Here is a 16,179-nt window from a genome sequence, read left to right on the forward strand (position 1 = left end):
TTAGGGCCCCCTTAAACGTCGGTAGATGAGGTTATGGGATCCTAACTCTACCCCATACCTAAACCTAACCCTAAACCTAACCCGTCACCTAACTGACGTTAAAGGTAAAGCGTCAGTTGTATGACGGCCCGGGATCGCCATCTACCGACGTTTAAGGGAGCCCTAAAAAGGCGGATATTGACGTATGGTCAAAATACGTCCCAAGACGTCAGTTATATGACTTTTTGGGATGAGAATGTGTTGGTTGTTGGGGTTAGGCTCAAAACGTACCCAGTTTATGAAGTTATTAAAATGGGTCATGATATCTCAGGCCGTTCTTATCCCAAGGCGTCATCTAACTGACGCTTTTTATCATGCGTCAACATCCGACGCACATGAATATGAGACGCGCCTCCTAGTGGTCTAACCCTAACCCTAACCCTAACCCATACCTAAACCTACCCGCGTCATCTAATTGACGCTAAAGGTTGCCATGTGCGTCGGATTTAGACGCATGGTCAAAAGTGTCAGTTAGATGACGCCCTATAGGGTGAGAATGCGTTGGATATCTTGGTCTTAATTTCAATATAAAGTGATTTATTTTAGTTTATTATGGGCTTGTTCTATTTTATTTCTCTATTGTTTTTTTTATAACAAGAACTGACAACCCGAATGAGTCGATGCTCAAACTCTTTCCCTGTAATTTCTTGCACTGCACTCATAGAGAAGAGTATGGAGGTCCATTTCCACCACATAAGAAAAAAAACATGCTTTTGTAAATCATAATTTAGATATAAATAGATGAAATTATGACATTCTAAGGGCCAGATTTACTAACAGCTTGCGCAAAAGCCTTATTTTGGCCGGTACTGTCAGGATTTACTAAAGACACAGAGAAAAATCAGAGTGAAAAGCGTAGATGGGGTTGTTTTTGTGGCTGATGCATTTGTTGGAGTTTCCTTTTCAGAATTTATTCATCTCATTTATTCATATTCATTCAAGGTTTGCAATCGCCAATTTATTATTTATTTATTTGCAACATTATTTACCAAGCATGTCTTAAAACAGATGCTAGTTTCATTAATGTTCAGTGTTCATTAATGTGCTTATTAATAGTCAGTATAGATCATGCTTTTTTCACACACTAATTTGCTCTGTTTAGTAAAACTGACCATAAGTCCTATTTATGAGATTTAAATTTAAGGCATAGTTTAGAATTTATATCTCAATTTTGACTTTTCGTCTCGTAATTATGACTTGGAATGTAGAAAATATAGAAATTGATGTGCAGCTGGTAGAAGTGTTGCATTCACTTGAAGAAAAAAAAATCTACTCTGTTTTTCTGAATTAACGAGTTAATTTTTCATGAGAAAAAAAAATTGCTCTGTTTTTCTGAATTAATGAGTTAATTTTTTTATGAGAAAAAAAGTTTTTGCTCTGTTTTTCTGAATTAACGAGTTAATTTTTCATGGAAATTTTTTTGCTGTGTTTTTCTGAATTAATGCGTTAATTTTTCATGAGAAAAAAAATATTTTGCTCTGTTTTTCTGAATTAACGAGTTAATTTTTCATGGATTCTTTTTTTTTTGCTCTGTTTTTCTGAATTAACGAGTTAATTTTTTATGGATTTTTTTTTGCTTTGTTTTTCAAACAGAGCAAAACAGCAAAAACTTTTTTTCACGAAAAATTAACTCATTAATTCAAAAAAACAGAGCAGAAAATTTTTTTCTCATGAAAAATTAACTCATTAATTCAAAAAAACAGAGCAAAAACTTTTTTTCTCATGAAAAATTAACTCATTAATTCAGAAAAAAACAGCAAAACATTTTTTTCTCATGAAAAATTAACTCATTAATTCAAAAAAACAGAGCAAAAACTTTTTTCTCATGAAAAATTAACTCATTAATTCAGAAAAAAACAGCAAAAACTTTTTTTCACGAAAAATTAACTCATTAATTCAAAAAAACAGAGCAAAAACTTTTTTCTCATGAAAAATTAACTCATTAATTCAGAAAAAAACAGCAAAAAATTTTTTTCTCATGAAAAATTAACTCGTTAATTCAGAAAAACAGCAAAAAAAAATTTTCTCATGAAAAATTAACTCATTAATTCAGAAAAACAGAGCAATTTTTTTTTCTCATGAAAAATTAACTCGTTAATTCAGAAAAACAGAGTAGATTTTTTTTCTTCAAGTGAATGCAATACACCTCCGTAGAAAACAAAACTAGAGGTATTTCCATATGGGGTATTTCGCATTTCTTGGAAAGACAGTGTTCTTGCATACAAAGGCCATTAAAAACTACTAGATCTGCTTGCTTTTCAAAGTGATTACTCTTAGAAGAGAACAAACACAACCCTAGGTATTTATTTGATACAAATTAACGAGAAATAGAGCTTCAGACATTTTCAAATAGCACCGCAGTAATGACTTTATAAATGTCTTTACTTGCAATATTGATTCTATTAGAAAAAATGATAATCATGCAACCGTCTACTATAGTATCGCATCAGTGCTTATATTATAAAAAATGTGTTGGAAATGCCTATCTATAGAAGAGAGACATGTCTCCTATGTGTTAAAATATCACATTAACAACTGTTAAGTTAAGTTCCATACACACCGTACATAATAGGCTAGACTATTTTTTTCGTGAATACCGAATTTAGCTGCAGTGTGTATGTGGCTTATGTTAGGCTATAATACGTCAGTCTGTGATTGTTGTTTTTTTCCAAATGAAAGCCTCATGACAGACTCCATATAGAGTTAATAGCCATAATGATGTGGCTCATAATCAGTAATATTGACGCTTCCCCCAGAGCACAGATGCGATTCACGGCTCACTAGGACTCTTCCCTCCTCTCATCCATACACACAGATGATGGCAGGATCAAAGCAGCCGACGCTGATTAGTCTCCCTCTTGTATCTGCGGTTGGTAAGCTGCAGTGACGCAGAGGAGGGCATGAAATCACTTTCCTGATTCAGAGGGTGGAAACTGGGAGGGGAAATGTGCCCTTTTTGCTAAGGGACGTCCTGGAGCTTGAAACAAGCTTGACACTGCAGGGTTTCTAAGTCAAATCTCTAGATTTTCTACACATTTCATATCAATGTTGCCACTCGCTGTGAATGTTGCCACTCACTTTATAATGTTGGGTTAAAAATAACCTAATGGGTAACCCAACTATGGGGTGGGATAGCACCTTCCCAACTGTGGATTAAAAATGGGAAAACTTTGTTTTCGAATACAGATTGTTCATTTGAATAAAACAAAAAATATGTCTCAACACAAAAATAACTCTTTGAATGAACATAAAAAAAATTATGGAAAGGTTTTCCGCATGATTAACTTGCTTTATTTCACCATTATGCAATTCTGTTGTTCCAATTTAATGTCCTTACGTTGGGTCAACTTAATGTATTAAGCTTGATTCAACTTATTTACTATGGTCTGGCACAGCTTCATATTGTCAGTGAATATAAAAAGGCTCCCTGATATGATTCAGGTATTTGAATTCATAATATTCATTCATATAATTCAATGAAAATTTATTTTAGTGTCACACAAATACATTTCTAGACTATAATCAAGTAATAGCTATTTTAGCATCTGAAATTATAAGATTTACATTAATTAAAGCATTTCGGTTTTCATCCTAACCAAATGCTCCTCTTCTCCACAATGGTAACACACTGTGATTTAAATTGCAATTGAACATTAAACACAATTAGGCACAATAAAGTCTTCCCCTTTTCTCTTTTTCTCAATAACACATAAAATAACACTTAATTTAGACATTTATTCTCTCTTAATTCAGTCATATGCAAAGCATGCTGGAAACTAACAAGCACAGCCCAGTTTCAGTAAATGCAACACAAATCATTCATGTAATCCAACACAAACAGATTAAGTAATCTTAAATTTGACATATTTAGGACACAATCAAATTAAGTTTCGACAAAATGTATAGCAATTGTGTTGTTTAAGCTCATTTTAATTAAGCAATTTCGACAAGCAGTAAAAATCATTTTTTGATACAGTGTACAGTATATATACTGTGTTGTCACAGTCGTCGTCTGCACCATTCTATCTGCGTCATCTTCACTACACTTCCCAGCATCCTCTTGTCTCCACACCTGAACTCACTCCCTCAATCATCCACCTGTTCATCGATTATCATCTGTGTCACCTGTCTTCGTTAGGGTTCATTTTTTTCTGTATTTAGTTTTCTCTTTTGGTGCAGTCCGTGTCGGTCAATGTTGATTCTACGTGGTTGGGTATCCAGTGTTTCTGTTCATGTTTATATCTGTACCCGTTTGTGAGAATTATTAGTAAAGTGTTTGCATTGGAGCTTTTGCATCATCTGCCTTCTTCTGCCAGCATCGCCCCAGCTAACAGCGAACGTTTCCAGAACATTCACTAACGTTCTTTAAAAGTTGTGTAAATCTTAGGACAAAACGTTATTAAAATAATGTTTTCGGAACGTTCATATAACGTTATTAACGTTCTTGTAGCGTTAAGAGAAAACGTTCTTAGAACAACGTTCTTGGAACGTCTTTATGACGTTATTTATGATTGATGAACGTTCTCATTACGTTGATAAAAAACGTTCTTAAAACAACGTTATCGGAACGTCTTTATCACGTTATTTGTGTTTGATAATTGTTCTCATAACGTTGATAGAAAAAGTTCTTAGAACAAGGTTTTTGGAACGTCTTTATCACGTTATTTGTATTTGATAAACGTTCTCATTACGTTGATAAAAAACGTTCTTAGAACAAGGTTTTTGGAACGTCATTATCACGTTATTTATATTTGATGAACGTTCTCATTACGTTGATAAAAACGTTCTTAGAACAACGTTATCGGAACGTCTTTATCACGTTATTTGTGTTTTATAAACGTTCTCATAACGTTGATAGAAAACGTTCTTAGAACAAGGTTTTTGGAACGTCTTTATCACGTTATTTGTATTTGATGAACGTTCTCATTACGTTGATAGAAAACGTTCTTAGAACAAGGTTTTTGCAACGTCATTATCACGTTATTTGTATTTGATGAACGTTCTCATTACGTTGATAAAAAACGTTCTTAGAACAAGGTTTTTGGAACGTCTTTATCACGTTTTTTGTGTTTTATAAACGTTCTCATAACGTTGATAGAAAACGTTCTTAGAACAAGGTTTTTGGAACGTCTTTATCACGTTATTTGTATTTGATGAACGTTCTCATTACGTTGATAAAAATTGTTCTTAGAACAATGTTATCGGAACGTCTGTATCACGTTATTTGTGTTTGATAAACGTTCTCATAACGTTGATAGAAAACGTTCTTAGAACAAGGTTTTTGGAACGTCATTATCACGTTATTTGTATTTGATGAACGTTCTCATTACGTTGATAAAAACGTTCTTAGAACAACGTTATCGGAACGTCTTTATCACGTTATTTGTGTTTGATAAACGTTCTCATAACGTTGATAGAAAACGTTCTTAGAACAAGGTTTTTGGAACGTCTTTATCACGTTATTTGTATTTGATGAACGTTCTCATTACGTTGAAAAAAAACGTTCTTAGAACAAGGTTTTTGGAACGTCTTTATCACGTTATTTGTGTTTGATAAACGTTCTCATAACGTTGATAGAAAACGTTCTTAGAACAAGGTTTTTGGAACGTCTTTATCACGTTATTTGTGTTTGATAAACGTTCTCATAACGTTGATAGAAAACGTTCTTAGAACAAGGTTTTTGGAACGTCATTATCACGTTATTTGTATTTGATGAACGTTCACATTACGTTGATAAAAATCGTTCTTAGAACAACGTTATCGGAACGTCTTTATCACGTTATTTGTGTTTGATAAATGTTCTCATAACGTTGTTAGAAAACGTTCTTAGAACAAGGTTTTTGAAACGTTTTTATCACGTTATTTGTATTTGATGAAAGTTCTCATTTCGTTGACAGAAAACGTTCTTAGAACAACAATATTGGAACGTCTTTATCATGTTATTTGTGTTTGATGAACGTTCTCATAATGTTGATAGAAAACGTTCTTAGAACAACGTTATCGTAACGTCTTTATCACATTATTTGTGCTTGATGAACATTCTCATAATGTTGATAGAAAACGTTCTTAGAAATATGTTACTTGCTGAACATTCTCATAATGTTTAGAGAAAACATTCCTATAATATTCTCTGATTGAAAGGGACAACAACTCTTTTTTTTTTCAAAGGTCTTTTTTTTAACACTCCATTGTAGTACTTTTACTTGTACTTGAGTAAAATTTAGCAAGGGGCACCCGTGACATTTAAATTACAAACTAAATTCTGGGGAGTGCAGAATATAATTTAAATAAACATAATTGTTTACATAAATTCAAAATACACTAGTGTACATACTTACATATTTAACCGAACATTTTTGACTCTGCCTGCTGTAGCTGACGGAGACGGACTGATGAACACCATCACATACACGGTATGAGCTCTAACCAGAACTGCTGCTTTAGCCAATTAGTGCGTGAGAACGGCCATCGTCCTTCAGGATCACCGCACTTCTTTATGACTGTTTGTGTTCTTTTATTTGGCAGAGCTCTTGTTCATTACATTATCCCATGCATTACACATTAATTTTAGTGCAGCCATTTTCAAATTGAATGCGTCTGGCTTCCGGTGTCATTGACTTCCAGTTATTTTTAGCAGTACAAAATAGCTTTGGCGTTGAAAACTAAGGTGCAGCTCCAGGAATTATTCTGGATTACCATGACACATTTTCTGAGTAGCTCTAACTGACAGCTGCCACTTTATTTCTTTATTTCCTCACAGATGCTTCTGCTGACACACAGAAGAGCACATTATTGTGTTGCTTGTCCGTGGGTGGCTGTTGCTACGAGTTTTTCTCTGCCGTTGCTAGGGTGTTATGAAGGTTACTTCTGCTTTTTTGTTCAGGTGTTGTATTATTAAGCTGGTGATAGCACTAGAAACAGTGAAACACCATGTCCTTGCAAATACCACTAATTGGCCTGTATTTTGAAACGTAGTGCTGGTCTATATCACACGAAGAGAAATTGCATCACTTCCATTCCCCTTTTAATGCACTGAATAAAAAATATACGCTGTACACAAAAAAAAAAGTGCATTGGAGATACTGCCATCTAAAGGAAATTCAATATTACATGACATAATAATGTCCTTCCTTTAGATGGCAGCATTATATAAACCATATAAAGGACTCAGATGTGTTAGTTCGGGGACGTTCTGGCTCTGCAGTGAGATTTTGTTCACATTACCTGTATGCAAAATTGCATTATGAGCTTGAAAGTTGCAAAAGCAAGGATACATGCTTGGAAAAAGATGTTGAGATTCTGTATCACTTGTTCTGCATATATAAAGAGAGTAAAAGACACTGATTCAGACAGATATCAGCCATCTTTCCTTCTTTTATCTATTTTCTCCAGTGTGTTCTCGAACCCTGCTGTGCAGTCAGATTGCTTTCTCTCTAACCGCTCATATAGCAGCCAAACACAAGAGAGTGGCAAATCAAAAAGACTTATCAAACACATCCAGTGGCAGAACAGCGTCTGTTTGCATCTCTGTCTCTTCATCTGCAAGTATGCAGTGTGTTTGTCTGAGTTTTCAGGCATTAAAGCTGCAGGCATGGATTGTTTATGCATAAATTGACTTAACACTACAAGCATTCATGAAATTATACTTTTGTTTTGTTTTTTTGTATTTCAGGGCAAAGATTTTTCGTGGGAAGAAGGTCCAGGGAGATTATGACGTCAAAGTTGAACAGGTAAAGCGTTTTACCGTACACCTGCTTGCTATTCTCTGTGTGATCGTGTAACGGATGTGAAAGGACACTCACAAATGGGATTCGGCTTCAATTTATCTTTTTTTTTGGAAACAACAAGAAAGAAAAGTTACATTGTGGCTGATGACAGACTGCAGACATTCATATGGACCACAGCGTCGACACTTGAATCTGCTGTCAATAGTATTATTCACATTAAACACATAGTATTGATATACAATGTGAAAAACTTAACATAATACTCATAATAAGCACACCAATGTAAATGTACAGAATAGTTAATTGCAGACAACATCAGTAAATCTTCAATAATTGTCAAATAACATTTGTTAATAGAATAAACACGAAAGCAACATACCTTTTTTTTGGAAACAACAAGAAAGAAAAGTTACATTGTGGCTGATGACAGACTGCAGACATTCATATGGACTAGAAAGATAAAGATTACACATTCAATTAACTCATAATACAAAAAATCGTCAGATAGTTAAGACAGACGCAATAATCACAAGAAATGAATCCGGGCTCGCACATGTGACGCACATGTAAATTCAATACATCTTATAAAACTCTCAACAATCGTGTTAAAGTGCAAAATGCATTATCCATATGTTCACATATATGTATGCAATGTATTAAGTCAAAAAGATTCACTTGAAACGCATCATTTTCACAATTAATTTGTTAATGCGTCAGAGCATGAAAAACCATACATACCCAGTACCCACAGCGTCGACACTTGAATCTGCTGTGGTACGGCAAGAGAAGAGCGACAAAATCAAATATCTGCAGTACCATTAATAGCCACAGGAGGGGAGCCTTCTAACACCAATGAATACACCCAAATGCCTTATTTTATGAAATTCACACAAAACTTTAAATCAAAGGTTCTTTTTAACCCTGTTACAATCGCACTAACCATTTCGGCTCATTTTGAAACTGAGTGTTCATAAGAGGGTCCAAGACCCCAGGACTTTTGTTGCACTTGAACCACAAATACACACGCAAAAAAAAAAAAATGAATGGATTTTTGTGGTTGAAATAAAAAATAAAAAAAAACTCAATAAAAAATCATTCTGCAATCTGAGCACCTTAGGAATGAATGGAATGGGAGGAATGCTGCAGTACACAAAGAAAACCCTAAAAATGCTAAAAATTCAAACTTAAAAGTTACCAATAAATGACTGTATAATGTCTACATGTGAACGCACAATGAAGAGAAACTGGCTTTCTCAGCGGAACAGCTCCTCTGCTCCATATAGAGCTAAACCCATCTAGAGTCATGAAATATCATATTGTAGCCTATTATTCTTTTCCACAATAGGTCGGCAAAGACTCCCAAAGATATTTTGAGCTGAATTAAAAGAGTTATTTTACTGAGTTATTTTGAACTTAAGTTGAAAGAATGTGAGGAATGTGCTTAAATTGCTATTTATTTATCATTTATTGATCAAATCTTGACTTGGGGGTGGCGATGGCGCAGTGGATAAGACACATGCCTTAGGTTTAAGAGACCCAGGTTCAAATCCACTGTTAGACACCAATGTGTCCCTGAGCAAGACACTTAAAGGAGTAGTTCACTTTTCAAAAAACTTTTGCTGATAATTTACTCACCCCCATGTCATCCAAGATGTCCATGTCTTTCTTTCTTCAGTCGAAAAGAAATTAAGGTTTTTGATGAAAACATTCCAGCATTTTTCTCCATATAATGGACTTCAGTAGGAACCAAACGGTTCAAGGTCCAAAAGACAGTTTCAGAACAAACTGCGAACTGTTCAAAGGGCTTTAAACGATTCCAGACGATGAATAAGGAACGAATCAAAATGAAAGATTCTTTTTCTGAGTCAATTCGTTCGTTTCGTTCGTTGAATGAACCAAATGACTCGGAAAAAGATTTGTTCATTTTGATGAACGAACAGGAGAGTCTTTTGGATCTTGAACCGTTTGGTTCCCACTGAAGTGCATTATATGGAGAAAAATGCTGGAATGTTTTCATCAAAAACCTTCATTCCTTCTCAACTGAAGAAAGAAAGACATGGACATCTTGGATGACATGGGGGTGAGTAAATTATCAGCAAAAGTTTTTTCAAAAGTGAACTACTCCTTTAAACAGTTGCTCCAGAGACGTGCGACCTCTGACATATATAGCAATTGTAAGTCGCTTTGTATAAAAGCGTCAGCTAAATGAATAAATGTAAATGTAAATCGAGTCATTGAAATGTAAATAAAATTTTAAAAAATAAAAATCTCCAAAAAAATGCATTAAACTTTTATCAAAAAAAAAAAAAAAAAAAAAAAAATATATATATATATATATATATATATATATATATATATATATATAAATATATATTATCAAAATGAAATAAAATCAGCTTTCTGGGCAAAAAAAAAAAAAATTTAATTTTAGGGCTTCGGGGTCATTTTGGCCTGGGAGGGAAAGATGTTTCACAAAGTGCGAGGGAATTATGAGGTTTAAATATTTATTTGGTTGTTTTCAACCACTTCATTGATATTTATGTTACATGCACACAAACAAGTCTCTAACACTGAATCCTAACTAGTTGTCATGCGGTACATTTCCTCTCAGTGATTTATCTGTCCTCACTACAAACACAAACACCATTACAGTAGAAGTTATTCATTATGTTTCAGTGGTTGCGTGACCTAGAAATGCGCACCGCGTCTTCATAAGTGAAGGCTGACTGGTCCATTGTTTTAATGCAGTCATTTTAAATTGCCTTTAGTCACAAAATAAAAAGGTTTCCTGAGCATTTTGAGACATGCCGTCTCATTAATATTCCGGACCACAAGTTACTGATTGGAAGCCAATATTGATCTGAATACAGTAATTGTCTGGATGGCCTTTAACCTGAGCAGAAGCGAAGAGTCATTGAGGGATTGGTTATTGATCAAGAACAGGTAATGGAGATGAAGTTTATTTCATTAACTCTCTGTCAACCACAAACCCTTCCAATTAAGACACAGTGACTGAGAAAGCCCGCAAATATAAGTGGACGTTTTATTACCAATGAACTTTATGCATATAAAATATGAGACAGCTTTGCATAGGCAGTTTTATTGCGTCTGTGTTTAAAGCTTGCATTACATAACATGAATGTTAACAAAGATGAGGAACAGTTACGGGACACGATTTACACCCCCTTGCTGTTGATCACAATTAAGCTTTCATAAAGTGAGCAATGTGATCATCGGGGCATTATTCTGCCTCTTCTCTTATGCATTATACATCATTAGAAATCTAGTTTAGTTCGCAAAACCATAGGGACATTTTTGCAAAATAAGATGCAAAATGAGATGTTTGCTAAGAAAAACTGTTGGAGGAGAAATATGTTTGCCTGTGTTCCCCATCGATGCTGTCAGATAAATATGAAAAGAAATGGAGATTTATGCGCACATATTAAACTTTAAAAAACGTATTTTTTTTATAAAGTCTTGTAGTTTCAGGCTCTAGAACAGGTTTTCTTTCCTCATATTCTCCATTGTTGTGGCTCCTCTCTTCCCTGTCTGTCAGTAACGCTCTGTTTACTTTCTGTCTCTATGAAGCCCCTCCTTTTGAAAAGCACACTGTGCTCTGATTGGTCGGCTGGAGCAGTGTGTTGTGATTGGTCGAGCGCTTTGAGTGTATTTGGGAAATGTCACGCCCCTTTCCGTAACTTCAAGTTTAACACCCTACTAACTAACTCAACCAGGCCCCACCCCTTTATTCTGCATATGGATTATTATAATGAGGAATATTGTGACGTTTTCGTTCCCGGAAGAAACTCAAGACTAATATGGAGGCGTTTCAGGAGTTCAGGAACACTGACACTGATATAGGAGCTTGTTCATGATCAAGCAGCAACATTACACACTAAACACAGATGAACAAGCATGATGAAATCATGACGAAAACTTTGAAATTGTTCAGAAAGATCTATGTTATCCTTAATCTTTCAGGTGTTTTGTACATTTCTTAATCCTACTTATGACCTCAGTTTGACTGGGCAGATTCTGAATGCTAAACATATGTATATTTTGAGATCCTTGTCATGATTAGGCTATAACTGCGGATTTATCATGTTTTATATACATTTTCAGGCCGAGTTCTCCGAGCTCAACCTCGTGGCTCATGCGAACGGCACATGCAGTGTCGACATGCAGGTCATCAGAAACGGGACCAGAGTGGTTCGGTAAGCAGTGTTCGTGTTTGGTTTATTGTATATCTTAGTATTAAATATATAGAGTCACGGTTAACTCTCCTTACCTGTTTGACCAGTTTACCTGAGACACACTGAGCTGAAAATTAGGCTTTAAAGATGTTAACTGTTAGGTTTAAGATTTATATCGGTAACACATTTTACAATACGGGTGCACTAATATGCATTAATTCATGCTTAACTAATGCACAGATAATCATGAGTTAATGTATAACTCATGAAGAACTAAACCATTAATTAATGTTTACTGCATCAGCAACTAATAAAGAGTCTATATGATTAATAGATTAAGTAATACATGAATTTCCATTAATTCAACATGCCATTGTGTTTTAATTCCTTAATAACATATTTTATTAACTAATAGTGTAAATTAATGTGTATTACCACAATTTAGTCAAAGCTATGCACTTCAACTTCCAGTTGTCTGCTTTAATTAATCATTAGCTAATGATTTGCAAAGGCATCATTATGTTATGACTTTACTTGTTGGGGCACATCATTATTAACTAGTCATTTAGTAATTGTAGTAATTCACACATGAATTTGCAGTAACAGTGAAGTTATTAATCATGTATTAATGCATATTAGTGTACCTGTCATGTTATCTGAAAGTTGAAATACAAGGCTTTGGCTCATTCTGGTAATTAACATATTAATTGACACTATTAGTTTAAAAAAAATGAGTTATTATGGGATTAATCCACAATTACATATTTAATTAATAACAATTCATGTTTGAACTAATACATTATCCTTACTCTTAATTAGTTTCTAATGTGGTAATCATTAATGAATAGCTTAAATAATCATTAGTTACACATTAATTCAGTATCATCTGTGCATTAGTTAAGCATGAATTAATGCGTATTAGTGCAAGTAAACAGACCAAAAATTATTTTTCAAAAAATAATATTTGTTTTATTACAAACACTGGTAACCTAAAAGGTAGCACTTTATTTTGATGGTCCCTTTTGAACATTCTGTTTTGCAACTACATGTCAACTTACTCTCATTAGAGTATAGTAGACTTTCTGCTTAATATCTGCCAACTCCTTATTGTGATGCTCCTCCAACAGACATTATACTGACTATAAGTAACTTTGCAACTACATGTCAACTTAATCTAGCCCTAACCCTACCAGTCACCTAATACTCTACTAACAGTCTAGTGAGAGTTAGTAGAGATGTAGGTGCAACATTACCTAGTCAACATAATGTGTTTAAAGGGACCATTCAAATAAAGTGAAACCACCTAAAAGTCCACAGCTGAAATTTCAGTGACTTCCAGTGATAAAAGCCAAAATTGTGACAGTAATATCTAAACTGAAGTGATTTACTGTCACAACGACCACAAATGTGATTCCGCTGAAATACAGGAAGCCGAAACACAGACAACTTATCATAAACACAGACCGTGGGTGTGTGTGAGAAATACAGATACTCACACTGGAGGTTTACACCACTGTAGATGAGTGAGTGTGCGTGTGTGAGAGAGAGAGAGAGAGAGAGAGAGAGAGAGAGAGAGAGAGAGAGAGAGAGAGAGAGAGAGAGAGAGAGTGTGTGTGTGTGTGTGTGTATGACTGGGTCAAGTCACCTTTATTTATACAGCGCTTTTTACAGCACAGAGTGTTTCAAAGCAGCTTTACAGGGATAATATGAAAATAATGCAACAAAGCTTGTTTCCAGAAGAAAATAGCGTCACAGTCCAGCTTTAGTAAGTTCAGTGATGTTTCATTTTTGTGGTAAAAAGTTATTAATTTAGTTCATTTATATATATAGAGCCGCTCTGGAGTAAACAGTAATGTCATCGTCCAGCTCAGAGTTCTCATATAATGGTGTCAATGCTGGAGATCAATATGTTGAATATTAGATTAAATGCACAACTAAGCAAGCCAAAAGCCAATGGGTGCATGCATGTGTGTGTGTGTGTCTTGCTGTATCTGTAAATTATTCTCACAGGATTTGCTGTATCTGTGTTATTATTCTCACAGGTCCTTCAAGCCTGATTTCGTCCTGGTCCGACAGCACGCGTACAGCATGGCTCAGAACGAAGACTTCAGGAACATAATCATCGGATTACAGTACGCTGGGATCCCGAGTGTCAACTCACTCGAGTCCATCTACAACCTCTGTGACAAACCATGGGCCGTGAGTGTGCTTTTATTCAACTGTGTTTTAAGGTAAAAGATAAAAGTTTATAGTTCGGATATAAATACCGGAGCTAGCTAAGCGAGCACCTCGGGTCTCTCAGCCCTGCCCTGCGGCTGACACCCTCCATTGCTCATGTCCGGCTAGGCGCCATCTGCACCTGCAGTGTAAGCGCCCCGACCCAGGCTTTTGGTGGCGTGCAATCCATTAAATCTGCATATAACACGGGAGTTTAAGATCGGATTTATATCCGTTTTGCAAAAACACATTTATGTGGCCAGGTGTAAATGGAATCGGTACTTATTATCCGGATAACTTATACAGATCGCATTTTAATACCAGGTGTAAATGGGGTCTATGAGTGAATTATTGAATTATTTACTCAAACCAATTTAAAATATTCATTCTAATTAGTTAAACATTTTCAACTAGACTGCAGCAATTCATATTCTTTTTTTGTTATATTTAGTTGTCTGTTCAGAATCTTGGGAGAATCATGATCTCTATTTGAACCAAATAATAATAATAACTATATAGATAAATAACTATTGTAGGCTATTTGCTTAGCTCGCTCTGTTGTATTGTTGATCATTAAACCGTAATGCTGCCTCAGCGATCCGTCTGAAATCAGTTTTGTGAGGATTACTTGACGGATTTAATAAAAATCTCCAAAATAGTTTGCATGTTATTTGAATCAGATTGGGTTTGTTTGTCTATGAGCTGACTCAAGTTCAACTTTTGCCATCATTTTCACCCAAACGGATTCTGTGTTTTGTTCCAGTTCGCTCAGCTGATCAGCACCTACAATAAACTGGGAGCAGATAAATTCCCTCTCGTTGATCAGACGTTCTACTCGAACTACAGGGACATGGTAAGATCAGAAACACCTCGCTTTCATTCACTTCAGCCCTGAGACCGTCCACATGCAGGAAACACTCAGTGCTTCTCTTCTAAATATAACACGCACAAAAATAAATAAATTGAAAAAAATAATAATAATAATACATGGCGGTTATTTGTATTCGTGTTTTTTTTTTTACTCAATTTGGGATGGCAAAAAAAATATTATACATTTAGATAAGTTATGTTATTATGTCCTGGTTACAGAAAATACACCCTTTCTTTAAAAGTAGTGTGCTTAATAGTACTGAATGTGTTCTTGTAGTGAACTTCAAATATTACATTTTAATGACATCTAAAAAAAACAATGAAATATTGATGAAATTTAAGGCCAGTTACTGTATGTTACAGTTTGGTTTATGGTTAGTTGCATGTAATTACACATAATTTACTGTCATACTACATGTAACATATGCAATGGCCATTGTCAAAAATAAAGTTTTACTTAAAAGTTCATTAGTAATCATTATGTTTTAATAATCTTTTTTGTGCTTTAAAGATTCTGATGTGTTGACTAACATACTGAAGCACACGTGATCATAATTTTAAATGTAGTGTGTTATTTGATATAGCATTTAAAAATGGGTTGTTTTAACACAATTTATATGGACAAACCCAGTCATTGGGTTAAATTTTTTATTAAATTTTTAACCCAATGTTTGAGTCTGTCCATATTTGACCAAAAACATCGCAGCATTTTTTGAGCGTACATTTTAAATGTACAAAGTGCAACTTCGTCGTTACAAATGTGTAGTAACATAATATCTTTAAATACATGCCATACAAGTTTCAATAGAAATAACATTTTAGTTTACCATAAATGCATGTTAGTACGTTCAGCAGGAATTTTAACCATGTTTCACAAGAAGTAATTATGATATAAAGATATAAAGTTCATCTAATTGCATTTAACATTACCGGTATGTAAATTTAACCTTCATTGCAATTAACATGTTCACATTTGAAAACATTACACAAAGTTCAGACTCTTAAAGTATTTTATTTCTGTAATTAAAAGTGTACTTTAAGTGTTTGCTGTTGTACCAAATGTTTCTCACTTTGGATGACACGTCTGCTAAATGAATATATTTGAGCATAATAAGTTATTAAAACATTTTCTG

The 16,179-nt window shown here is 34.5% G+C and overlaps 1 protein-coding gene across 1 annotated transcript in view; it reads left to right on the forward strand.

Moving 5' to 3' along the window:
• syn2b (synapsin IIb) overlaps positions 1-16,179 on the forward strand; it is an 84,055-nt gene that overhangs the window by 38,014 nt on the left and 29,862 nt on the right. The window contains exons 2-5 of the mRNA XM_039648553.2: positions 7,712-7,769; positions 11,889-11,980; positions 14,002-14,158; positions 14,940-15,029. Of these exons, the coding sequence (XP_039504487.2) occupies positions 7,712-7,769; positions 11,889-11,980; positions 14,002-14,158; positions 14,940-15,029 (397 nt within the window). The remainder of the gene's footprint in view (positions 1-7,711; positions 7,770-11,888; positions 11,981-14,001; positions 14,159-14,939; positions 15,030-16,179) is intronic.

The sequence above is a fragment of the Pimephales promelas genome, chromosome 21 (assembly GCF_988280905.1).
Source record: "Pimephales promelas chromosome 21, fPimPro1.hap1.1, whole genome shotgun sequence".
Lineage (NCBI taxonomy): Eukaryota > Metazoa > Chordata > Actinopteri > Cypriniformes > Leuciscidae > Pimephales > Pimephales promelas.